Source organism: Lathamus discolor, chromosome 5 (genome assembly GCF_037157495.1).
Source record: "Lathamus discolor isolate bLatDis1 chromosome 5, bLatDis1.hap1, whole genome shotgun sequence".
NCBI lineage: Eukaryota > Metazoa > Chordata > Aves > Psittaciformes > Psittacidae > Lathamus > Lathamus discolor.
In genome coordinates this window covers 110524995-110549930 of record NC_088888.1, presented here as the reverse complement: position 1 = coordinate 110549930, position 24936 = coordinate 110524995, and the positions used below count along the sequence as shown (strand labels likewise).

At 45.9% G+C, this 24936-nt stretch overlaps 2 protein-coding genes across 4 annotated transcripts in view; both read right to left on the bottom strand.

Moving 5' to 3' along the window:
• The window catches only part of ELP3 (elongator acetyltransferase complex subunit 3), a 96938-nt gene extending 88069 nt beyond the window's left edge, over positions 1-8869 (bottom strand). Inside the window, exons 1-6 of one of the 2 annotated variants that reach the window (XM_065681916.1) lie at positions 8763-8869; positions 7351-7450; positions 6347-6485; positions 5191-5261; positions 2906-2969; positions 962-1030 (exon numbers count right to left, since the gene is read on the bottom strand). In XM_065681916.1, the coding sequence (XP_065537988.1) occupies positions 962-1030; positions 2906-2969; positions 5191-5261; positions 6347-6485; positions 7351-7450; positions 8763-8781 (462 nt within the window). In that variant the 5' untranslated portion in view covers positions 8782-8869. Of the gene's footprint in view, positions 1-961; positions 1031-2905; positions 2970-5190; positions 5262-6346; positions 6486-7350; positions 7451-8370; positions 8699-8762 lie in introns of those variants that run through there. The other variant, XM_065681915.1, reaches the window with a different exon arrangement.
• A 4699-nt stretch (positions 8870-13568) lies between these two features.
• Positions 13569-24936, bottom strand: part of FBXO16 (F-box protein 16) — a 38824-nt gene continuing 27456 nt past the window's right edge. For both annotated transcript variants that reach the window (XM_065681913.1, XM_065681914.1), the window contains exons 7-8: positions 23338-23443; positions 13569-18213 (exon numbers count right to left, since the gene is read on the bottom strand). In XM_065681913.1, the coding sequence (XP_065537985.1) occupies positions 17950-18213; positions 23338-23443 (370 nt within the window). In that variant the 3' untranslated portion in view covers positions 13569-17949. The remainder of the gene's footprint in view (positions 18214-23337; positions 23444-24936) is intronic.

Genomic DNA, 24936 nt, shown 5'->3' with positions numbered 1-24936 from the left:
AGCAGCATCAGCTACAGCAGTTTGTTCAGCACTGCACCCAAACAGGCTTCAACTGCCTCAAAGGCTGGAGACTGCACAGCCTCTGTGGCAATCTGGTCCAGTGCTTGGTCACCCTCACAGTTAAAAACTGTTTCTAGATGTTCAAATGGAGTTTCTTACGTTTCAGTTTGTGACCACTGCATCATGTCCTGTCACTAGCACCACTGAGAAGGTCCTGGCTTTGTTCTCTTTACAGCCTAACGCCAGGTATTTATACACAGTGGTAAGACTCCTCCAAGCCTTCTCTTCCCTAGCCTGAGCAGCCTTGGGGCTCTTGGCATCTCTTCAGATGCTCCAGTTCCTCCATCACCTTAGTGGCCTTTTGCTAGACCTCTCCCAGTATGTTCAAGTCTGCTGTCTTTTGGGGAGCCCAGAACTGGACACAACTCTCCAGGCAGAGCATGAGCAGTGCTGAGGCAAAAGGAAAGATCTCCTCCCTTGATTTGCTGGCAACACTCCTCCTAAGGCTGTTGGCTGTCTTTGCCTCAAGGGCACAATGCTGCTCACAGTCAACTTGATGTCTGCCAGTATCCTCCGGTCCTTTTCCATCAAGCTGCTTTCCAGCTGGTCAGCCCCCAGCACATACGGGTGCCTGTGGTTTGGCATTTCCCTTTGTTCAACTTCAAGAGGCTCCTGCCAACCCATTTCTCCAGCCTGTCCAGGTCTCCCTGAATGGCAGCACAATCCTCTGGTCTACCACCCACTTCTCCCAGTCCTGCATCATCAGCAAACTTGCTGACAGCATGCTCTGTCCCAGCATCCCCGCCATTGACACAGACATTACCACATTAAGCACTAGTGGTCACAATATTGACAGCTGAGTTATACCCAGCTTCCAGCCAACCAGTTTAGGTGATTAAAAGCATTCTCATTATTTTCCTTGCAACCACAATGCATTCCCCTTTCAATGGTAAAATTTCACCTGCTCCACTCTGTGTCTTGTCTGGAGATAGGGGTCATATCTGGCTCGAATCGCCCTCATGGATGTTGGCTAAAAAACAGAAGGAGATTCAGTTTGTAGGTGGTTTTTTTTTTTAAAAAAAAAAAAAGAAGAATGGTGAAAAAGACCAAAAGAAAACTTTCAGCACTGAAACGGATGCTGAAGTCTCTAAATCCTAACTGACCCTAAACTCTTCAAACTCGCATCCAAAGAGTCCATCCAATTGTGAATACAGATTTGGCTCCTTCCATGTTTTAAAAATGATGACGAAACACACTGTTTTGCTGAGATGGTGACATGACATAAAAACAACACAGCTTCTCAAATTTTTAGTGCATCACAACTGGATAAAGAATCTCCGTAGTGATTCACTGAAGATATTGCAAACATCACAAACAAGATGTTCTTCAAAATATCACTTCTTCCCTCCCATTCATTTTAGTTTCTCTTCACTTGCACAAGTTATCCAAACAGCCTCCCCTAGAGCACAGTCTAAATTTCAAATATTCTTTAAGCTAAACATACTCTTCCAACTCAAATCCCTAACAACTTAGTTTCTCTATTACTACTAATTTAAGCGTACTAATAATACTCTAAGATAAGGTTTTCAAGTACCTTGTGTATTCCGGATTTGTTCAGCATTTCGTTCATGTTATATTAAAAGCTCTAAATGATGAAGACTCTTAATCATGCACAACTCCCACATGCTGTTAGTACTAAACAAATGAATACAACATATCCAAACCAACAGGAATTACAAAGCATTTACATATACATAGATTTTCCTATTTACACTAATAGAACAAGTTTCAAGTCACTGAGAAGTGGATAACAGCAGACAAAATCTGTAACTAAAAGCATGCTGAATTGCTGTTTACCAAATCCAGCTTGTATTTTACCTTATTTTGCTACTTTACGTCTGTACTATAGCTATGAGTTATTTTGTTAAAACCAGTCACAATAATTTAGTCACAAGATCGGCTGCTGCTAAACTTTCTCCAGACAACACGAGCACACTATTTTGGGAATACGTATATTTAGTGAGATATCACTGCAGATACAGAGCATTAATGTAATTTCAGAGGCACTAACAGCTAAATAACAGTCTTTTTCTCTTTTTCCTTTGTTAATCTGCAATGTCCTGTAGGTTGGACAGGACTGGTAGCAGGTCCACTTAGAACAGGATGCTCAGGGCTCTGTCCAGTCAGTGCTTGATTATCTTTAAGAACAGATTTTCCAAAACCTCTAGATAAATCCCTACTCAAGTGATGACAATTGTCATGTTAAAACATTCTTACATTAGGGCATAATTTTCCACATTCTAACTCATGTTAGTTGTCTCTCCTCTTTCCCCTGGGCAGCTCTGAGGAGAAGTCTAGCTCTGTCTTCTCTGTACCTTTCCCTTAAACCCATAGGGAGCCATAAATAAATCTGTACAGTTCTGCTGGACTGTTCAGTCAGGAAAATTTTGACACAGATTGGTAACTTCTGTAGGAATCACAGCCAGCATTCATTTCAACAAACTGCACACAGCAGTGTCCCATGGGAGACCACAATGTCACCTCCAACCGCTTTCACTCACTGATCTCTTTCCACAGCTGGAGATTCACATTAACAGCAGTTTCCACATCAGCAGGTCATGGGGTACAGCCAAGATGCTGCACTTGCCCTGCTGGAACCACAGGCTGCTCACTCCTGCATGTGTAACAGTAGGAACAGAAGCAAGGTGAAGAGAAGGAAACAACTGCTACAATAATCAAGAGGAATTTCCAGTGCTGTGGTTGAGCTGCTTTAGATCTCAAACTTCATGAAGTCTGCTTTTGGTTTTTATTCTTGCAGCACAACTGAATCTGCAGAAATAAAGAGCAGCTGAACCCAAGTTTATAGCGAGCATAGGCAAGGTGCTACAGCAAACCAAATTAATACCTCATATCCAGTGTAAGACTGTGTTGAATATTCAAAGTCAGAATCAGGTCCACCCGGGCAGTATCTGCAAATATAAAAGAAAAAATATAACAGAAAACAGGCATCAAACTCGTACAGGTGCAATGACTTAATCTGTCTGAGGTACAGGTACACAAGAGGGTGAAGGCTGAGCAGACACTGCTCTAAATGCCCCAGCTCTCATCAGAAACACACAGAAATACAAATCATAGAACCACAGATCAGGGTTCAGAGCATGGGATAAACCACTAAATTCGTGTGTTTCTGCATCACTTGATGTAAATACAGGTACAGATTCAAACACAGATGCTGAAGGGGGTAACTGTGAGTTGAGAGGAACTGAGCCTACGTCTGTTTACAAATGCTAAGTATACAGTACAGAACAGTTGTTTTGTTTAATGAGAATGCAATGTCAAAAAACAGTTCAGACAAGGCAAACGACTACATCCACAGAAAACAACTTCATAAGACTTACAAGAAACAAAGTGTACTGTGAACCTATTTCTGGAACATGGCATCGTTTAATGAGCTGCCATAGAGTTAAATTAGTTTCTGCATGTAGAGGCTTGTTTGAAACTCTATTCTGTGACACAGCAAGACAGACTTGCAGCTACCACAGCATCACAGCTGGCCAGGAGAGGAATGGTACATGGCAGAGAGTAGTTAAAGGAATATAAACTTATTCTGAAGGGTCCTTAACTCTCTTTTGAGGACTGTGGTTATTAATGACTAATCTACAGCCATTCTGGGCTCCAAGACAACTCTAGGCATGACTGTCGACAGCCCTTTCTTTTTTAATTGCAGGCATCAAGCACCCCCAACAGAAAAGGTAACAGCAGTCAGCGTATTGGTACTCATGGTGCAGATCTCAGTGCACAGACACCAAGATAATGCCATCTCCGTCAAATCAGACACATTTGCCTCACAGTATAATGGATGAGTTTCCCCAGTGGCTGCCCTGCAAACTTAACCCAAGTCATCTGTCACCATTACAAAATTAATTACCAAATTACCGCGGCCAAATTAATTTGCCGGCAAAAGTTGTGCAATCCAATTGAAGGCATTTTATACATGTAATTACCTGGAACATCTCACACAGAATAGCGGCTCATGCAAGAGCAAGATCAGAGCCAGCTCACTCTGCATCAGGCAGCTTGTAGAGAGATAGAGATGTTTTGGGAGTGACAAGGCAGGAAACAAGAGGCAATGTTTTGAAACACATGAACTGTTATGGTTAGAAAAAAAACCCAGATGCGATGAGAGGTGTGCAGACTCTTAAGTCAAATGGAGGTAACATACTTCAAGGTAAAGCCAATTCGGGTTTCTCAATTCAAATAAAACTCCTGTGCTATTCCCTTAACACCACAAGCTCTTGGCAACTGGAGGCCTTCCCTTCCATCTGCGCTCTCATTTCACTCCAGAGCCAGGCAGAGCCGGACTCTCACACCAAGCAAGTTTTTGCAGACACCCACCTACATCTCCTCAGATGGGTCTCAGTTCAGCACTTTTCAAACTTGTCAGATTGAGCCGTGTTTCTTTTCTGTTATGGTCTTCTCCAACCTGCTTATGTACCCAGTCAGGTGCCTCTGCACACCCAGACACAGTCATACAACTTACATTTGACTGTTAATATACTCTCCTGGTTATTCTATTCACAAAACTGTATTCTACTAACATGGCCCATGAAAGAAAAAGGTCTCCACGATGAAAAACTGAAAACAAGTAGACTTTTTAGAGTAATATGCAGGTATCAGCAATCTGCAACTCTGCACTTGTGCAGGAAGGAAGCCTGCCTCCAATACAATGCCGCTGCAATCATAGATTTACGCAGAAATACTGGAAGACAGATCGAGAGAGTTATGGTTCTGCAGCCTGGAAAAGAGAAGGCTCTGGGGAGATGTCACAGCAGCTTCCAGTGCCTAAAGAGGCCAACAAGAGAGCTGGAGAGCGGCTTTGGACAATGACCTGTTGGGATAGGACAAGGGCGAATGGCTTTAAAGTGACAGAGGGGAGATTTAGATGGTATCTTAGAAAGAAGTTGTTCCCTGTGAGGGTGGTGAGGCCCTGGCACAGGTTGCCCAGAGAAACTGTGGCTGCCCCATCCCTGGCAGTGCTCGAGGTCAGGTTGGACAGGGCTTACAGCAACCTGGTCTAGTGGAGGTGGCAGGGATTTGGAACTAGATGAGCTTTAAGTTCCCTTCCAACCCAAAGCATTCTGTGATTCTATGAAAACAGTTCTCTTAGCTCATCTAAGCTGTCATACTTACACACATATGTTGCCTGTGAAATTAATGTGCGGACACCTGTGTGGTTTACACATCACAGCTACAACAGCAATCTGTAAGAAGCAAAATTAGAGAGGAGAGAAATTATGGTAATTGCTGCCGAATTGACTTGGAAGGCTATGTATACATGTCCATCTGGAAGAGACTATTTAAAGATGTTTTCTGCTTAGTCTGCCAGCTAGAATATCTGTATGTTAGCTCTTGAATGAGATAACAAATATGTAAAGGAGCAGGAATCCTATTCTTTAATATTTTCATGATTCAGAATAAACTTGACAGTTTATTGGAAAGAACCACGTGTCTTATAGCGAATCTGATTAACCACCTTGATGAAGAGATGCACACAGACATTCAGATATTCACTAGGCCCATTTAACATGTACCTCAAGGGGTGAGAGTGTGCCAGCAAACAGACACCAAACACCACTCAAAGATGAAAACAAGGGAGAGATGAAGAGAAACACAAAGACATAAACCAAAAGAGCTCCCTCCCTCCATCTGAGCCAAGCCCTTTTTCCCTGTTGGATCTCACAGCTGCTTTTTGTACACTAAATGCAAGCCTAATGCCAGATTCCATCTTCATTCGTTAAAAAAGAACCAGAGGGAAGAAGAGAGGGACACACTAAGATCCCCTTAATTTGGGGCACCCAAAGCAAAACACCTAATTTCATGGTTTCAGAAATCCTGGTTGAAGTAAGAATTTAACAAAATATTCTACAGAAAGAAGATATTAAAGCCTTTTCTAGGCTGAACAAGCCCAGCTCTCTCAGCCTGTCTCCATAGGAGATGTATTCCAGCCATTAGAGCATCTTCATGGCCTCCTCTGGACTTGCATTAATACATTTTGTATGTGTTCACTGAGAGGGCCTGCAGGTTAAGCTGCACTTTTTCTACACAACTAAAAAGTAAGGCATGGTGCTCTGAAAATAAGTCACCACACTTCCTTTTTACCTCCTCCCAAGTATTTTGAAAGCAATAGCCCTGTAGGCACAACATCACAGAGAAGTTGACCTGCAAGGCAGCAGTGCAGCCAGTGCATCCATATTAAAGCTTCTGGACATTCAATATCCACGTTATTAAAAAGAATTAAACACAATTTATTGATGACAGCAGGGGGGATGGTGAGAGCAATGCTTACCCCGCTAGCAGTTCTTATAGGCTTGGCCTTCAGCTTTGGTACCAGCACCTTGCGGTACTGTGGTGGAACAGCAGCAATGATGTCAACCAAGCGTGGCTGTGCTGAAAGGCCATACTTTGCCGCTGTCTTGGTTTTCAGCCTGAAAGCAGAAATACCTCAAATTAACAACTCCATTCTGACTTATTTACCCATGTTCCACAGCAATGCCATTGTGCTGCTGTTCAGTTACACAGAGATCTATGTAGGTTCTCCCAGTTTGTTCTTCCAGGTAAATTATTTAAAAAGCACACAGTTATTTCTTGCAACAGCTGCATTAAGATACCAAAAATCAACTCCAAATCAGGTTGATGCAAAACTGCCAATGTTTTTAGTTTCTGTATCGTTTTCTTCTAAATATGGTTTTATCAAAGCATTGTCAAAGCTGCCAACAGACTCTGGCTTGCCCACCTTCAGTGACTTAACTCTTTTCATGTCTTCCACATGATTAACCCCTCCACACAGACTTTAGCCGAATTCATTTCTAACACATTCATGTCAGTTACTTCCAGCATCAGCAAAAAGTTTGCAATTATATAAGGTAAATTAAATGGAAACAGCGGGACAAATTCAGGCTTATTATTCCATGTGTATCAAGAAGGAAGAACTTTCTCTAAGCAACAACGTCATTTATAACACATTGCCAAGAAAATCTGATTTTAACTTTATTCCAATATTATTCTCTCCTTTCTGACTTTGGGACTCCCGAAGGACGAATGCAGATAGAAACACGAAACGGTAATGACAAGTTTGTAAAGAGTTTTGCACCAATACCCTATTTTGTACTCTCAGCATGGACTGTGAATCACTGCAGAATTTACAAATCTTAGTGTCTTTATTATCAGGTAACTGTAAGAGAAACGACGGTAGCCTGTGAAAATAAAACATTTTAAAATAAAGCCTGCATATGATACAGGACACATTAATCACTGGTGGACCAGCTCTTCAGCATCATCCCAGGGACTTACTTGTTCAGATTCACATCATTTCCCTGCTCATGAGCCTCAATTAACTGCTTTATGATGTCAGCGATCGTCATCATCATCAGCTCTGCATGGCTGAGGTCTCCTGCAATGAGAACAAACCAAATCATGTGTATGGCCAGAGCGTTCTACCTGCTTGTGGCAACCAACACACACCTGCTCTGCAATTAATGTTTAATATTACCTACAATTACTGCTCTCAAAGGGAATTTTGCCACTGCGTATCACTGCAGCCTTCCCCAAATAAATGACCATCATCACCTCATATCACTGATTCTCTTTTACTTCTAGGACACGAGCCAGGCAAATTCCTGAGCACTCACGTGAGTGCAAAGGAATCACAGGATCATTAGGGCTGGAACGGATCTCTGGAGATCATGTAGTCCAATCCCCTCTTCCAAGGCAGGGCCTCCTAGAGCAGGTTACACAGCAACACATCTGGTGGGTTTTGAACGTCTCCAGAGAGGAAGGAGACACCACAACCCCCTTGGGCAGCCTGTTCAGGGCTCTGCCACCCTCAGTGTGAAGAAGTTATTCCTCACGTTGAGGTGAAACTTCTTGTGTTTTAGTTTACAGCCATTGCTTCTCATCCTGTCACTGGCCAGCACCGAAAATAGTCAGGCGCTATTCTCTTGGCACCCATCTTTGAGATATTTATATACACTAATTTGGTCCCCTCTCGGTTTTCTCTTCCCTAGACTAAATAAGCCCAGCCCTCAGTCACTCCTAAGAGAGATGCTCCAGACCCCTGATCATCCTTGTGGCCTCTGCTGGTCCCTCTCCAATAGCCCCTTGACTTTCTTGTACTGATGAGCCCAGGACCGGACACAGCACTCCAAGTGTGGACTCACCAGGGTCGAACAGAGGCGGAGGATCACCTCCCTCCACCTGCTGCCACCCTTCTCCCGATGCACCCCAGAATACTAATGTTCCTCCCGGCTGCAAGGGCACACTGCCAGATCATAGGCAACTTATCATCTACAAATACTGCCAGGTCTTCCTCACCTGACTCTGCCTCCCATTCACAGCGCCCGCTGCACAAGTGGGGGGAGAACAGGGGCGGCTCAGAGGGGGGTGCCAAGTCCCTCCACCCTCCTCCAAAAGAGCACGGAGGGGGCAGCGCAAAGCTGTGCCTCATTCTCTCGCTCCGCACACACGCACAGCGTTCACGGAGGTGGTAACCCCACAGCTCCACCGCCACAGAGCCAGAGGCAGCGCGGGGACCCCCCCGCCATGGCCAAACACACGGTGAAGTGCTGGCCCACAGCCTCTCCTTGCACACAAACGAGGCCGGGGGAGGCGGCAAAGCCCTACCCCAGCGCCCTCAGCTGCTGGGAGAGGGGCAGGAGCCTCCTCGCAGCACGAACCGGGCACTACGGTCCCGCACACCCCGGTACCTTTCCTCTTCTGCCTCATGCTGCCCGCTTCCCCTCAGCCGCTCCCCTCACAAGCCAGGCCACGGGCTCCTGCCATCAAGCAAGACCGCTCAGCTCTGTCGCGAAAAAGTCGCACCTCCAGCCGCGCTGCCGGAAAGCGACATGAGGACGGCGGGCGGTAAGGGGTGCCTCCGCAGGCCGCTGGGGGCGCTGGGGGGGGACCCGCGGACGCCGCCTGTCCCGTGCGGACCCCGTCAGTGCCGGCCGCTCCGTGCCGTGAGTGGTGCCCCGCGTCCCGCAGCAACGTGACCTGCGCTTGCCCGTATCGCGGCGGACGGGACGGAGTTCCCCCCGCTCCATGGCGGTCTTCGGTCCTGCGCCCCTTCAGCGCTAGGTGGTAGCAAAGCGTCGACGTGAGGGAGGGGAGAACGAGCTGGATTTTCCTGCGAAATGGATAAAAGTCCGTCCCTGGAGACCTGCGGGCTCCTGAGGAGCACAGAGGGGAGCAGGGGTGCTTGAGGGTGCCCATGGGAAAGAGGGGTGAGGGAAGGCGCTCCTTCAGGTGGGAAAGGAAGGGCTTTGGGGGGCTGACAGCAGCCCCACAACCCCTACAGCAGTGTGTGGTGGGAGGACAGGAGATAACAGGTATAAGTTTGGGGGAGAGAGGCTCAGACTGGGTCGGGGCAGTCCCAAGCACAAACACAGGCTGGGTGAGACTGGACTGGCACCAGCCCTGAGGAGAAGGGCTTGGGGTGTTGGTCAGTGAGAAGCTCCCCATGACCCAGCAGTGTGCGCTTGAGCCCAGAAACCAGCCGTGTCCTGGGCTGCATCACCAGCAGCGTGACCAGCAGGTCGAGGGAGGGGATTCTCCTCTGCTCTGCTCTGGTGAGACACCCCCCACTCCCCCGCCCCAGGCCTGTGTCCAGCTCTGGAATCTCCAACATAAAAAGGACATGGAGCTGGTGGAGCGAGTCCAGAGGAGGCCACAAAGATTCTCTGAGGGCTGGAGCACCTCTGCTATGGAGACAGGCTGAGAGAGCTGGGCTTGTTCAGCCTGGAGAAGAGAAGGCTCCAGGGAGACCTTAGAGCAGCTTCCAATGCCTAAAGGGGCTGACAAGAAAGCTGGAGAGGGGCTTTTGACAAGGGCCGGTAGGGACAGGACAAGGGGGAATGGCTTTAACCTGACAGAGGGGAGACTGAGATGAGCTCTTAGGCAGAAGTTGTTCCCTGTGAGGGTGGTGAGGCCCTGGCACAGGTTGCCCAGAGAAGCTGTGGCTGCCCCATCCCTGGCAGTGTTCAAGGCCAGGTTGGATGGGGCTTGGAGCAACCTGGTCTAGTGGAAGGTGTCCCTGCCTGTGGCAGGGGGTTGGAACTGGAGGGGCTTTGAGGTCCCTTCCAACCCAGACCATTCTGTGATTCCGTGGTCTCTAGAAAACAGGGCCCTGATCCTGAAGTCACGTTGCCTGAACAGAGCCTTAGGAAGATTGTATGCTGGACAAGGTCCAAGTCATGAAGAGTTAAGTGTAGGCTCTGGGCCTTGGTGGTGTTATTGGTTGTTCATTCAATCAAGGGAATTCCACTGGTCTGGCAGCAATGTCGTGGCCTCCCAGGAATGTGGCACTCAGCTCTGACTCCGACTGCTGCTGTCTGGGAGGCACTGGGAATGGGAAGAAGGTGTTTAAGTCTCTTAACTTCTGCGAACCAATCTGCAACTGCCATTGAGGCACAGTTTAGTGCTGTCAAAGAGGATGTGGAGGATGAAGTAAGGGAAACGGCACCCAGGGATTGTTAATGGTTCTATACAGGTGAGGGCTAATGGCACATGGAGGGACATGCAGGGTCGTGTTAGACCTACACTGCACTTGGTGCCTTCTGCATGATAAGAATATTAAAAACTGCATGAGGATAGGGTATGAGTTAAGTGGGGAAGCAAGCTGCCTACAGACACCAGAGGTGCGGTATACAGACTACCAAGATAAACTTTCCCCGAGGGATTGCATTTGGATTAGGGGCAATTTGCAAGGCAAAACTGTATTTTTTTTTTATTTATTTTTTTTTGCATCAGAGTGACAAATCCTACCTTAATTCCTTCAGTGACCTCTCCAGGACCTTTGTGATCTCTGCCAGGCTCTTCCCAAGGTAAACTTACCAACTTCAGCTAGTGTTCCAGATGGGCTTTATGAAGGCATGTTTGCAGACTGCCAGGAAGGTGGCCAGGAAAAGTAAGCATGTTTTGATTGACGATTATTTCCTCTACAATGAGATGATGAATGGAAACTGTCTTTCCATTCAATCCAGATTTGTAAAGTATTTGAGGTATTAAATGCCACCAAAATCCTGAGGATTGGCTGATACCTGAATATGTTTAAAATCTAATTTCTCTGACTGAATTAATCTGGTTCTTATATTATTTCTCTTTCATCTCACTGTTTGAGGCTCAGCCCTCCATCTAACCAAGGATCTGACACAGAGTAAGAGAGGACCTGTATCTTTCATCCCAGCAGAACAGGAACTTCTCTGCCTGGCACTGGGGAAACGAGCAATATCACCTAAGTCACAGGCTGTGCTGGGTGAAGAACAGTCCTTCATAAGGACCCAGCTTCGTTTTTGTTTTCAACTCTTGCTAGAAAATACTTTCTTCATTGACCTCACCACACCATGCAGAGAAGCTGGCATGGAGGTCCTGTGTCTGCTCTCACTTAGGCTGTTCAAAAGAAATCTGAACCACCTTGTAGGAGGCCTTTTGGATCACCAGGTGGGATCTCCCATTTCCAAACTGGAGTACAGTCTAAGTCTGTTTTGCTCTTGTGCTTCTTAGCCTGGTTTTCTGTTGCTGCTGCTCTCAAGCTGGTGCTGTATTCTCTTTTTCTTCCACACACATCATCGCTGCAGAGTTCACTGAGGCTTTTCCCCATGGAGACACTTGTGTAGATCCTTGCTAGAGCTGCTGGACCTCATGCGAGCTTGTGTGTCAGACATCTTGGGGCACATCCAATGGCATGAGCTATTCTGTGATGCTTTGCCAGTGAATTACACAAGTTGGCTGTCTCTGTGGGCACCAAGGGGATTGTGGTTCACACAAGAGGACTACCAACCATCTGAATGATGCAAACTGTGCCCTGCCTGCAAAGTGAGTGGTTTACCACTGATGTTAACATGATCCCTCAGCTGTAACCTACAGCCCCTGCCAAATCAGAGAAACTGAAGGAAGCACCACAGCATTTAAAGGAAAGGCCTTTAATATGTGGGAGAAAGGAGGATCACTAAAAATGCTTTAAGAAAACCTTCTGTACTGAAGACAGAATTTCTTTCCCATGTTAAACAAGGCAACTCCAGCTTTTCAGTCCTGTTAGAAGAAAATCAAATCCCACAGTGGATTACACCACTGCACATGGCTCTGTGTGGAGAGCTGGCACTAGTGTCTTATTTAAGAGAATGTAAATTATGTGCTCTTGTCTTTTCTGCAATTAAGGAAATACCCAGTAAATGAAATGAATAGCAGTTTTTAAGGATAAGGGTACTGAATGCACACACCTGTAACTCATTGCCTTATCATATCCCAGAGTGAGAAAGCTGGGATAAAACTGAACCTTCCCACATCTTAGAGCCACAGTACCCATGAATTCTCAACATTTATAGACTAGGAATCATGATTCAGAGAAAATCCCAAGTGCTGATGGACAAGGATTAGGAGGAGACTCTGCTATGTGAGCAGATTATTCTGCACTGTGTCACTTGAGGGTTTCAAGTTTTCTGGCGTGAGAGACATTGACCATTTCCAAGACCAGACATGGGACATGAGGCACCATAGATCTGATCTGAAGGGAGAGCATCCAGCAGGAGACTGCCCACTGGGGTACTTGGTAGAGTGCTGTGTGAACTCCAGCTTCAAAGCAATGATGAGGTAAATCGGTGTATCTCCTTCTCGTAGACTTTGTTCTTTCATTCCTTCTAGTTGACCTGGATGCTTCGAAGGAGAAGTTCATCTCAACTAACACGGTGGGCTAAAAGCTATCGAAGTCTGAGTTGGTCACCTCTCAAGCAATCAGCTGAAATAGGAACCTGCAGATGGCAATTGTCTCATGTATCTTAGGATCTGCTGATTATGCAAGAGACCAGACTGACTGTGATTAAGAAGGCTACCTTTTCAGCATTTAAAGTGAGGTGAGGCAAATCCCATCCAAAACACTAGAATCATAGAATAGTTAGGGTTGGAAAGGACCTTAAGATCATCTAGTTCCACCACCCCTGCCATGGGCAGGGACATCTCACACTAAACCATACCACCCAAGGCTTCATTCAACCTGGCCTTGAACACTGCCAGGGATGGAGCATTCACAACCTCCCTGGGCAACCCATTCCAGTGCCTCACCACCCTCACAGTAAAGAATTTCTTCCTTCCTGCTGATTCATCAGCATCATTCTCTGGTATTGCAAATCACTGCAGAATCACAGAATGGTTTGGGTTTAAGGGATCTTAAAGCTCATCTGGTTGCACAGGCAGGGACACCTTCCACTAGACCAGGTTGCTCTAAGCCCTGTCCAGCCTCGCCTTAAACACTGCAGGGATGGGGCAGCCACAGCTTCTCTGGGCAACCTGTGCCAGGGCCTCACCACCCTCACAGTAAATCTCCCAAGCTTTTTCTGCCAGGAAACCAAGTTAAACTGACTGTTTCACGGGTGTTTCTGTGGCTTCTTAAGTCCAAACTGTTGTTTCTGCCTTTTTTTTTAGTATCCATTAGGGAGTATGTAGCTTCTTATGGTGGCAGTTCAGCACTCAGTCTGTGTTAAAAAGAGCAAATGGCTACACAAGGAAATTATGGGACCCGGCAGTAATGGTTTTTATTTTCTCAGCAATGAGCATACTCACTGGAAACATAAAGTTCACAGGGATTTGTATTTATGATGCTGTAAAATAAGTAACAGTAATGTCCAGGAAAGTACCAAGCCAAGTAGTCTCTATCCTTGATGGAACAGCAGACCTAAATAACATCTTGATGTAACTCCTACCAATTATGTTATTAGAATAAAAATATATGTACTTCCAAAATGCTTCGTAATCATTCCTGAGGTCACAAAATGGGTTAGAATCTGAAATGGAGACAAGAAACTACAGTGGGACAGTCTCCATCACTTACCTCTGCAGCTGTGCTGCTGGCTGGCCACAGGCAAGCGCTCCCACTGCCCGTGCCCTGGCTGCTGATGTGCAGGGGCAGAGCATTGTTTACCTACTACTTACAGTGCACTTCCAGAGACAGTGATAAGAAATCCCTAAACAAGTACAGAGGAAGGCTGTTGTGCCTGTGCTTTTCCTCACAGATGCATTTCCCTGCACTGCTTGGCATTTCCAGAATCTGCCCTACTCTCATTAGCCACAGCCTTTGATTAAAGAACTGAAAGTGCCTTTTAAAGCCCAGAGGCCAGTGAATCAGCATTGCTGCATCTGAATTCCACCAGTACAAGCAAGATCAGAATGTGAGCCCTAGGCTACAGCCCTGCTCAGATGTGGGGAACAAACCCACACATGCCAGCTGCCCTCTTATCCAAGCTTTCCTATCCGCTTCTGCCCAGAACTCCACCTGCACTTACCTGGTGTTCCTTGCCGGGAGCAATGGCAGAGTTTGATGCTCTAGTTTGGCTTTGTAGCCAAAATGAAGTTTTCCTAATTACTGCTTTTCAGAGCTAAAGACACAGAAGCTTGGGGAAAAGGATTGATGTGTAACTGAATTTGATGGGAATTGCAGGTGGGAGCATGGCTGGATTAAACCTGAGGATTTTTGGAATCTTCCAACTTGTGTGGCAAGATGGAAAAAGAGTGAACGTGGGCTGTTGCCAGGGAAGTAAGTGCATTCAGGGAACGAAGTCTCAGCGGTGGCGTTGGGGTTGTAATAGGTGAAAGGATGGTTACCAAAGAGTGTGGAGACCTTGCGGCAAAGGGAAAGCAGTTAATGATAGTAGCTAAATGTAAGATAAAAAGTTGCTGTAATAGGTGGATGAAGCTGATAATGAATGGAGAGCACAGTTCAGCTCATATAATGAAGGGCTGAGGAGGTGGCAGTGTCTCAGTATGAAGGGTTGTGGTTGGGAGGGTGGATTAAGGAGAAGGAGCGGGGACAGGAATGGGTTTGAAATCAGTCACCTTGTCCCTGCTGAGGACATGCTCTTAGCCAGATCACTTTATCACATACCTAGCTCGGGCATCCATCCTGTCCTGTGCTCTATGCTGTCTCCAAAACCATGCAAAGACATCCTCCAGGTGGATGCTGTGGAGAACATGCACCACCAAACCATTCAGGGGAAGGAATTGCTTTCACACCCCAGCCAACCCAAAGCAGGGCAAAGCTAGACACACAGACAACCCCTGACTGCATCTGAAATGCTCCTTGCTGCACAGCAGCTGCTGCCACAGGCTTGAGAAAGATGATGGCAGAAGATGCATGTCTGGATAGATGTTTTGTAACTGCTTGTGCAGCCTGTATCCTGAGCACAACCCGTCTCCAAACCACAGAGAAATTGTAGGTTGGCACACAATGCTTGGGAGACCCCCAGGGAGGTAAAATCCCAGGTGGAGACAGGTCCAGACATTGCAGGGCACTCCCAGCACATCCTGTAGGAAGTGAAAACTGAATTCAGCTCTCCAAAAAGCCCTGAGGGCAGGAGAGAGGTAGCAACAGGAGCAGATGGTCTAAATGATATTTCAACCTGTTCCATCCTGGGATCTTGCTCTGGATTGGCAGGATGCTGCCAGACGCGCCCAGCAAGGTGGTGAGGGCAGGATGGCAGGCACAGCCTCATGTAGGCTGGTTGCCAGACTGTGTGTGCTGACCTCAGTAACTAGAGCAGCTCCAGTGGCTTTATAAACCAGTCCATGCAGTGAGAATAGCTGGCCTATGGCTCCTTCCATGTGCCCTTTTCCCCCCCTGCAAACCCTGCTGACCCCTTGGTCCCCAGGAGCACACCAGTCCTGGACATCATGCTAAAAGTCTTCAGTCAATCCCGAGATCAGGAGGTTTTCACAGAAAGGTTTTTAGCAGCCCGCAAATCACAAGAGCAGGTCGCTCAGGTATTGTCAGCACCTCACTTCATGGCTTTTTTTCTGTCATTTGGTAGGTTTTTTGCTGTTCTTGTTAGTTTTGTTTGGGGGGGTTTGTTGGGTTTTTTGTTCATTTGGGGGGGTTTGTTTTGGTTTTGTTTGTTTTTTTATTGTGTAGTTGTTTGGGGTTTTTTTCTTCTTTTTGGTGGTCTTTTTCTTTCTTCGTTGCCTGTTCTCTGCAGTCAGAAGTTACAGAATGGTTTGGTTTGGAAGGGATTTTAAAGCTCATCCAGTTCCAACCCCCTGCCACAGGCAGGGACACCTTCCACTAGCCCCCTCCAGCCTGGCCTTGAACACTGCCAGGGATGGGGCAGCCACAGCTTCTCTGGGCACCCTGTGCCAGGGCCTCACCACCCTGCCAGAGAAGCATTTCTGCCTCAGATCTCATCTCTGTCTCCCCTCTGTCAGATTAAAGCCATCCCCCCTTGTCCTGTCCCTACAGGCCTTTGCAAAAACCCCTCTCCAGCTTTCTTGTTGGCCACTTTAGGCATTGGAAGCTGCTCTAAGGTCTCGCTGGAGCCTTCTCTTCTCCAGACTGAAGAAGCCCAGCTCTCTCAGCCTGTCTCCATAGCACAGCTGCTCCAGCCTTCAGAGCATCTTCGTGGCTTCCTTTGGACTCGCTCCACCAGCTCCATGTCCTTCTTATGTTGCCCCAGAGCTGGACACCTGACTGCAGGGGAGGGTCTCACCAGAGCAGAGCAGAGAGGGAGCATCCCCTCCCTTGACCTGCTGGTCACGCTGCTGGTGATGCAGCCCAGGACACGGTTGGTTTCTGGGCTCAAGCTCACACTGCTGGGTCATGGGAAGCTTCTCATCAACACTCCCAAGTCCTTCTCAGGGCTGCTCTCAATCCAGTCTCCCCCAGCCCGTATTTGTGCTTGAAACTGCTCCAGCCCAGGTGCAGGAACTTGCACTTGGTCTTGTTGAACTTCATGTACCTTATATTGCTGGAAGTATGAGAGACTGTAAACTTCCTTGCTGCTTTCCTCTCTTGGTTTTTGTAGACAATGCATTTCTGTACTGCTTCTTACACAAAGAAGTCATCACGTGTTTTCCCTGGGCCTCACCTTACTCATTTCAGTGCTTTCCCCTATGTATCATCCTTTGGCTGTGTTTAGATCCTTTTTTTCACCCCCCACAGAAGGATTTGACATCACTCTTTTGCACTGTGGGTCCTCTTCATGGGAATTAGCCTATGGACCTGCTATAAACACTAGACACAAGGGAGATCAGAAGGGATGATGGAGGTCTCCATTATGTCCCTTCTGGATGGGGTCATCAGTAGTTACTGGGTAGTCACTGCCCTTTGGAAGCTCCCCTCAAGCTACCCCACTCTGAAAATCCTGACAGTTCACATCAGAAGCCTCTTTTCCTTTGTTCTCTCCAGGTTCTTTATCCACTCCCCTTCTTGTACTATAAAAAGTCTTCAGGGTCACAGACCACAATCCTTATGTTGACAACTCACTTGTGAACTACTGGGACTTTCACCAAAAACTACACCAATGTTGTGGGCTTCTGAAAGGTACCAAAAGACTTGCCCAGCAGGCTGCAGATGTTGAGGACTTTTAGGAGATGCTGGGTGTACAAGAGGTGTGCTCATCATGAATAACTACCCAAGCCAACCCTAGACTAAAATGGCCTAAAATCTTTTTTGATCGTGTCAGTCTGCCTCCTTATTTTTGGAAAGCATTCACAGATCAGCTGATTTCTCAGCTGTTGTCTCCCTGGAGTTGTTTGCTTTTCATTGCAATTTGCTAAATGCTCTGATTCCAACCCAACTACACCAGCTCCTCCTGGCATCTATCTAGGTCTTGGCAGAGTCCCTGGACTTTGGACTGAGCCCAGTGTCACTTCTGATCTAAGATCTCTTGCTCTGCCATTGAGTATTAGTGAGTTAAACCCATGCCAGTGTTCAATAAAAAGATGACAGTCCTGACAGACAGGTGGATCTAGCAAGTGCTAGATGTGACGTCTTTAGCCATATGTTGTCCTTTGATGCAGCAGATCATTGTCATCTGGATCCCCACCATCCAGAACGACTGCCTCTGCCTACAGAAACATACTGCCAGCACCATTTCCTTTCCTTTGTGCATTAAATTTAGATATTGGCAATCTCTATAATAGCTTCACTGCATGGGACAGGGCAGCATCCTGACATGGAGATGTGTTAATCTTTGTAAAGTCTGTCTTTCCTCCTTTACGTGGCTTTGGCACGGGAGCTTCCAGAGGTGCTGGGTGTACCCCAGCATTCCACTGGGAACTCTGGGCCAGGGTCTTTGCTGCTGCTTTGGAGGGCAGGTTCCCGGTTGTCTGGTGAGTGGCCCGGCAGTGATGAGCTGGTGGTCTTGGAACAGTCTCAAGATCTGCAGGAAGTGATAGCTAGAAAGAGAAGGCAACAAGTGTCATATCATCCCAACTGCTTCAGAGGGGCTGAAAACAATAGAGCCCACTAAGAACTTCTTTAAATTCTACAAATTATATATATATGTGTTATATTGATTCCGTATATGTTCTACACATTATATTCCTAAATTATTTTCCCAAATTATATTCCTAAATTAGATTCCCAAATGATACAAGCATAATCTGCATTATTTGCAGTGACCTGAGCTTTGATATAAGTTTCCCTTAAGGACAAAAGGACCCAATTAGAAATTGCTGATGGTAAAGCCAAATGCACAGTAATTGATTCTCCACATCAATTCATATGTTAATGCACAAATTCTCCCCCGTGCATATGGCTGTGACTGATCCCAGTCTCACTGTTTGAAGTCTTGCAGTGTAAAGGAGGAAGTTTATTATTACACACTATTCAATGAACACTTTACTAAACAGTATAAAAGTTAAGCAAAAAATATTATCAACACAGTGATTGTTTATTCCTTGCAAAAGATCCCAAATATTCAAAAAGCACAGGTTCTGCAGACCAACTGCTTTGGCTTTTTTTTGACTGATGCAAATTATTTAGTAAGAATAGCGAACAACCTTTAACAAACCCAAACATTTACATAGCAGCTCATTAAAAAGCAATGCGGGCAGATAGCCTTACGTGAGATTAGTGTCCATAGTAAAATGGTTATGCAGAAAAGCCAATGCTGTTCTGCAGTTTCTGACTGCCTGTTTCTCCTTCCCATTATTTGAGTTGGCAGCAATGGCACATAGATGGTGCTTGATGCCTAATTGATTAGTTATCCCAGAGACTGCTGAATATCAATCTAAAGAAAGGCCAGTGAATATCCAACTGCCCAAAGTGGTCCAGATTCTTGGCAATATTTGTCGTGTGACAGAGATGGTGTGATAAAAGCAGCTGCAGATTTTCTGTCCTAGTAAGAAAAGCACACCACATAGAAGCGGTAGGAGCTGCAGCACACATCTGACTGTTCTTTGCTTTTCGTAGAATCATAGAACCACGTAACTGCAGGGGGATGTCTCACCAGAGTGGAGCAGAGGGGGAAATTCCCCTCCCTCAACCTGCTGGTCACACTGCTGGTGATGCAGGCCAGGACATGGTTGGTTTCTGGGCTGCAAGCGCACACTGCCAGGCCATGTTGGGCTTTTCAGCTCATATGCTGTTGGTTCAGTTTTAGAGCTCACAGGGACAGAGGCATAAACTATTAAAGCCAGGCTACACTTTTAAAATTCGAGTGACACATATGAGTTTGAATATGCAAGCATCATATTGAGCTATTTTCAGTCTTAGGAATAGTCCCATGAAGTTCAGTGGGGTTTCTTGTGTGAATAAATACAATTCAAAATAAGGTGTGCAGAATAGAAATATACACTGGAGAGAACCATGTCTCAGTGCTGAGAGCACTGGATCTTCATGTGAGCTAGATCCACATAATGCATAAATGTGGTTCATACTCAAAACATCAATTCCCTGTCAATATGTCACAGGAAAAATTATTCCAGACTTCAAATGCTTCAATCTTATTACTTTAGGATATAGGCAGGAAGGCAAGAATGACTGATCCTGTCAAAAAGATGGTATTTATCAAGTACTAAAAATAAGTCAGTAATTCAGGAACAGCTGGGAGGGTGGAGCAGGCTTTCGAACAGAAATATGCAGACAGCCTGAAAGGCAAAACCAGCCCCTAATTGCTGACATGGCAGTCATTTGCAAAGCTGTCAAAAGCATCAGTCAAACTGTACCTTCCTAATAAAGTATCTGCGAATTTTGACATTTGGGCATGAAGCTGCCAATTTTTACGAGAAGCTGCAAAAGGCTCCTCAGTGGCAGTCCTCAGAGACTTGCACAAACAACACTGGTGTGGCCACAGTGAAGCCTGCAATGGGCCAGAGCTCAGAAATCAAAGCAGGGCAACACTGCTCCATGTCAGAGTGAACAGGAAGGGTGATGACTTCTGACAAGGGCCTGTAGAGATAGGACAAGGGGGAATGGCTTTAACTTGACAGAGGGGAGATTGAGATGAGATTTTAGACAGGAGCTCTTCCCTGTGAGGCTGGTGAGGTCCTGGCACAGGGTGCCCAGAGAAGCTGGGGCTGTCCCATCCTTGGCAGTGTTTAAGGACAGGTTGGATGGGGCTTGGAGCAACCTGGTCTAGTGGAAGGTGTCCCTGCCCATGGCAGGGGGTTGGAACCATATCACCTTTAAGGTCCCTTCTAACCCAAACCATTCTGCTATTCTATGATTCTGCATCCTTAAAATAAGGCATTTCCCTGGATAAAAGTAGAGCAAGTATTCCCTCCCCACTGTAGGGACACAGGGGTTGTACATACATTCATAAGAAAGAATATGGCCCTTCCTTCAGAGACATACTTAACTTATTGTAATGTACTATTTATTGTAATTTAGCTAACTTACTTTAATTTATTCTAAATGAAGTGTGAGCCTGGTCACACTGTATGCTACTGTTTCCATGATTACTAATAAACTCCAAAACCTCACAAGTTTCCTAGGAGGAGAACTGGTTCACCACATGCAAATGTGGAGCCAGTGCATGTAATTCCAGGACTCAGGTCATCACCTTAATTATGTGTTTATTTTGGTGTGGTGCTGTGCAGCCTCCTGAGCTTGGAGCTCCATATAATAGACCTTTTCACATGTTCATTGTTGGCTGTAATATACTTCATTCTCACCTACTTTCTGCACTTGGATCATTGATCTATTTAAGAGCTTCCTTTTAATCTGACTTGGTGTTTGCTTGCTGGGGGCACTTGTTTTTTCATCATAGTCTATTCTTCTTCTAAGGTTTTACTAAAAGATTTGAGCATTAAGCCTCTTTATTTGGACTTGATTAAATAAGAGTCTTTTTGTATGTCTGCATTTCAACAAGGCTTCCCAATGCTACCCTAATAATAAATGGAAATTAATTTTGGATTATTCCTAGTGAGTCGTATATATTCCTTCTCTATGCATCAGCCTACCATAACCTAACCTTTATTGTCATGTAGCGTTGTAGTCAGTAGTGGCCAGCGTAACAGCAGGCTTATACATCAGAAAATAAGAAACACAGCTCTGCTACTGACATTTGGACAACTCTAACCTCAGGCTAAGCCTGCTTTTAATGTAAAGGTCTAGGAGTGGCACACCAAGACAGGCTACACTGGATTTATAACACCAAGAGAAGCCAGTCCTACCAAGACTGCATAGCACGAAGGCATGGAGCTTTGTTCTGGGTTGTCAGTCACCAAGGTGTAACACCATGGGTTTCAGGATACTCACCCCTGGATTAGGCTGCTGTGACTGCCTAGGAGGGGCCCATGGACGATGGTGACCTGTCAGACCTTGGCAGCAGGTAGTGGCTCTTCACAGGGCATTTTGTGGGGCGAGAATTATGAAGACAGGCTGAGAGAACTGGGCTTGTCCAGTCTGGAGAAGAGAAGGCTCCAGGGAGACCTTAGAGCAGCTTCCAGTGCCTAAAGGGGCTGACAAGAAATCTGGAGAGGGGCTTTTGGCAAGGGCCTGTAGGGGTAGAACAAGGGGGAATGGCTTTAACCTGACAGAGGGGAGACTGAGATGAGATCTTAGGCAGAAGTTCTTCCCTGTGAGGGTGGTGAGGCCCTGGCACAGGGTGCCCAGAGAAGCTGTGGCTGCCCCATCGCTGGCAGTGTTCAAGGCCAGGTGGGACAGGGCTTGGAGCAACCTGGTCTGGTGGAAGGTGCCCCTGCCCGTGGCAAGGGTGTTGGAACTGGATGAGCTTTAAGATCCTTTCCAACCCAAACCATTCTATGATGATTCTGTGAATTTGGTACTCTGCGTGCTCTCCCAGACATCTGTCTGTGATCATTTTGTGTCAGCTGAATGCTTTCTGGTGACTATTTGCTACAGGAATAATAATGTCCCTTTTAAACTGTGAGCAGCCAACAGGAAGTGCTGCACACATAAACACTGTTCAAACCTCCAATGATGTTGTGCAGTACGATTTGGACTTCATGGTGGGAGTCGGAACAGGTGCTTGCACCTTCCTGATTGGGGGTTTCAGGTTAAGAAACTATGAAGAACACATAACCTTCCTAAAATCTGGGGAAAGAAAATCCAGTTCACTTCTTTTTTTGCCCTGAACTAAGATTCTTTCACTTCTGGACTGACAGTAAAACAGCTTTCAATTTGAAATGGGAAGCTGTAGTGGAATGAAGCCATGTAAGGGCACTCTGATCTAAGGGCTACAGAGGAAGCTATTGGAGAATGGAAATCGTAAGACACGGGCTGAATATTTTCTGTTCTTTAACACTGCCTGAATCTATTTCCTTGCAAACAGGCTGTATTTGGGTCAGGAGAATGGCTCCCAGTCTCAGGAGACAATGCCTCTCTTTTATGTAAACCTTCTTTAGCTCCGCTCATATGTGTTCCCTGGCTTTCATCACTTAGGAAACACGCTTCGAGGTCTGCAAAACCCCTGATACGCTTGTGAGCACGTCCTTCTTCTGCCAGTTATTTGTTGCTGTATCTACAAAAGCTCAGACCCATGATGCTTTCTGGAAGCCTGACTTCCCTAGACTCTTTCATGTGAGGATGCCCTATTTTACTAGCGATGAGCACAATGATTCCTCAGTATTAAGACCTTGGGGCTGCTTGCTCAGGCTCAGTGCAATGAACAGAGTATAAGTGAGCATCAAACTGCAATGATCAAAAGTTGACAGCAAAGAAGAGAAGCTTTGGGAAGAGATGCAAGTCTCATATGAGAATTGATCCAGTGCGTTGTAAAACATGGCAACAGGCTGTTAGGACACTGTGCAGTAAGCAAAGCGAGGGAGGAGCAGATAAGAAGGTCACTCTCTGCATGCAGTTGCTGTCCTTTTCCCACCGGAGTCAGACTATGTCTAGGCTGCAATGACAGATGGCACCTGGAGCAGCCAGGCATAGGGGAGCTATGTGTCCTGCTCCTGGCCAGTTACTTCACTTAAGGAGAGGCAGCTTAATGACAGCAGAAGCAAAGCTTCATGGTCACTTAAGTAAAGTAAAAGCTCTGAGCTAAACTGTCCCTGGGTGTGTCTGACACTGGGCCCCCCTTGGTGTAATTGCAAGCTGGCAATACTTACCAGTGATTTTGTCTTCTGGAGCTTATTAGATCCACGACCTGCCCTCATTTTTTTCTCAGCTGCCTGCCGGCTAAGGTCTGGGGTCTCTCCTCCTCCTTTCTTTCTCCTGCAGAGTAGAATAGAACAGTATTAATGAGTGCTATAGAGTTGGTTCCCTGGGGTTGAGAAGAAGAAAATCCCTTATGATACGATCACCTGAAAAGACATGGTTTAAGATAAATGCATTTTATCTTGCACCTGGGGCAGAGCAAGAGTGCAAACTCCGGTACCGTTGCTCAGAGGAGGGCAGTAACTTGCTATTTTTTAAGTTATAATTTTCTAGAATTCAGAAACCTGTCCTTAGCCTGAGACTTATTGATTTTAGCTAAATCCATGTCATATGTTACATCAGCTTAGGGAAATTCACAGAAAGGCAAGTTCAGCTAAATGAATTTGAGAGGTTTTGGTCCATGTAACATAAACAAGGCTGGGGGACTGCCCCTCCAACAAGTTACTTATTCATTGTTTTTATAGCCAAATACTTCTCGTATATGTGTATATGTATGTATTTATAAATTTATATGCAGCTAGTACTACAGTCAGTACAATAAACTGGCAGAACAGGAATATTCCGGAGTGAAAATTAAGTGAAGTACTGCAATATGCCCAGCTGCCATGTTTTTCCTGTATCAGGAGTAAAATCCATCCTGTGAAGAAGTTTGCTAAGAACTCAGGCAGGTTCATAGACACATGTGCTCTGAAAGAGTTCATTCCCCTTCCATATTCAAATTCTGCAACAGACAATTAGGGAATTTAAAGCATAAACTCTGTGCGATCTCTGGGGGCATCTCCCAGCTCCATCACCAGCATCTCTGGGCTCCTGGAAGACATGCTAAAAAGCACAGTATGAATAAAAAAATCATGAATATAAAGGGTGAAAACAGACTCTAAAAGCAACATTTATCCTATAAAGAAACAGAGTCACACCACATAATACATATGTTCTCATAAGCAGCCAACACCAGCACGTCTGGTACTTACTTGTCTGAGACCCAGATCAAGAGCCATAGAGACAAATCAGGTATTATTTCAAATAGGAAATTAAGGCTAACTGCAATCTGCTTATAAACATGTCACTAACAGTCAAGAGTGAAAATCCAGTCCAAAATATTATTATGGGGAATGAACTGGTCATCTTGGTGGAGTTGGCAGTATTAGGTTTGTGGTTGGACCCAATAATCTTAAAAGGTCTTTTCCAGCCTAAATGATTCTGTTACCTTTAGATACAATGCAGACCTGGTCTTTGGTTGTGAATTAAGATTTATGAGAAAATTAAGATTTTGGAGAAGAAAAGGCTCCGGGGAGACCTTAGAGCAACTCCCAGTGCCTAAAGGGGCCAATAGGAAAGCTGGAGAGGGGCTTTTGACAAGGGCCTGTAGGTATAGGATGAGGAGGAATGGCTTTAAACTGAAAGAGTGGGAGGTTGAAATAAGATCTTAGGAAGTTCTTCCCTGTGAGGGTGCTGAGGCACTGGCACAGGTTGTCCAGAGAAGTTGTGGCTGCCCCATCCCTGGTAGTGTTCAAGGCCAGGTTGGACAGGGCTTGGAGCAACCTGGTCTA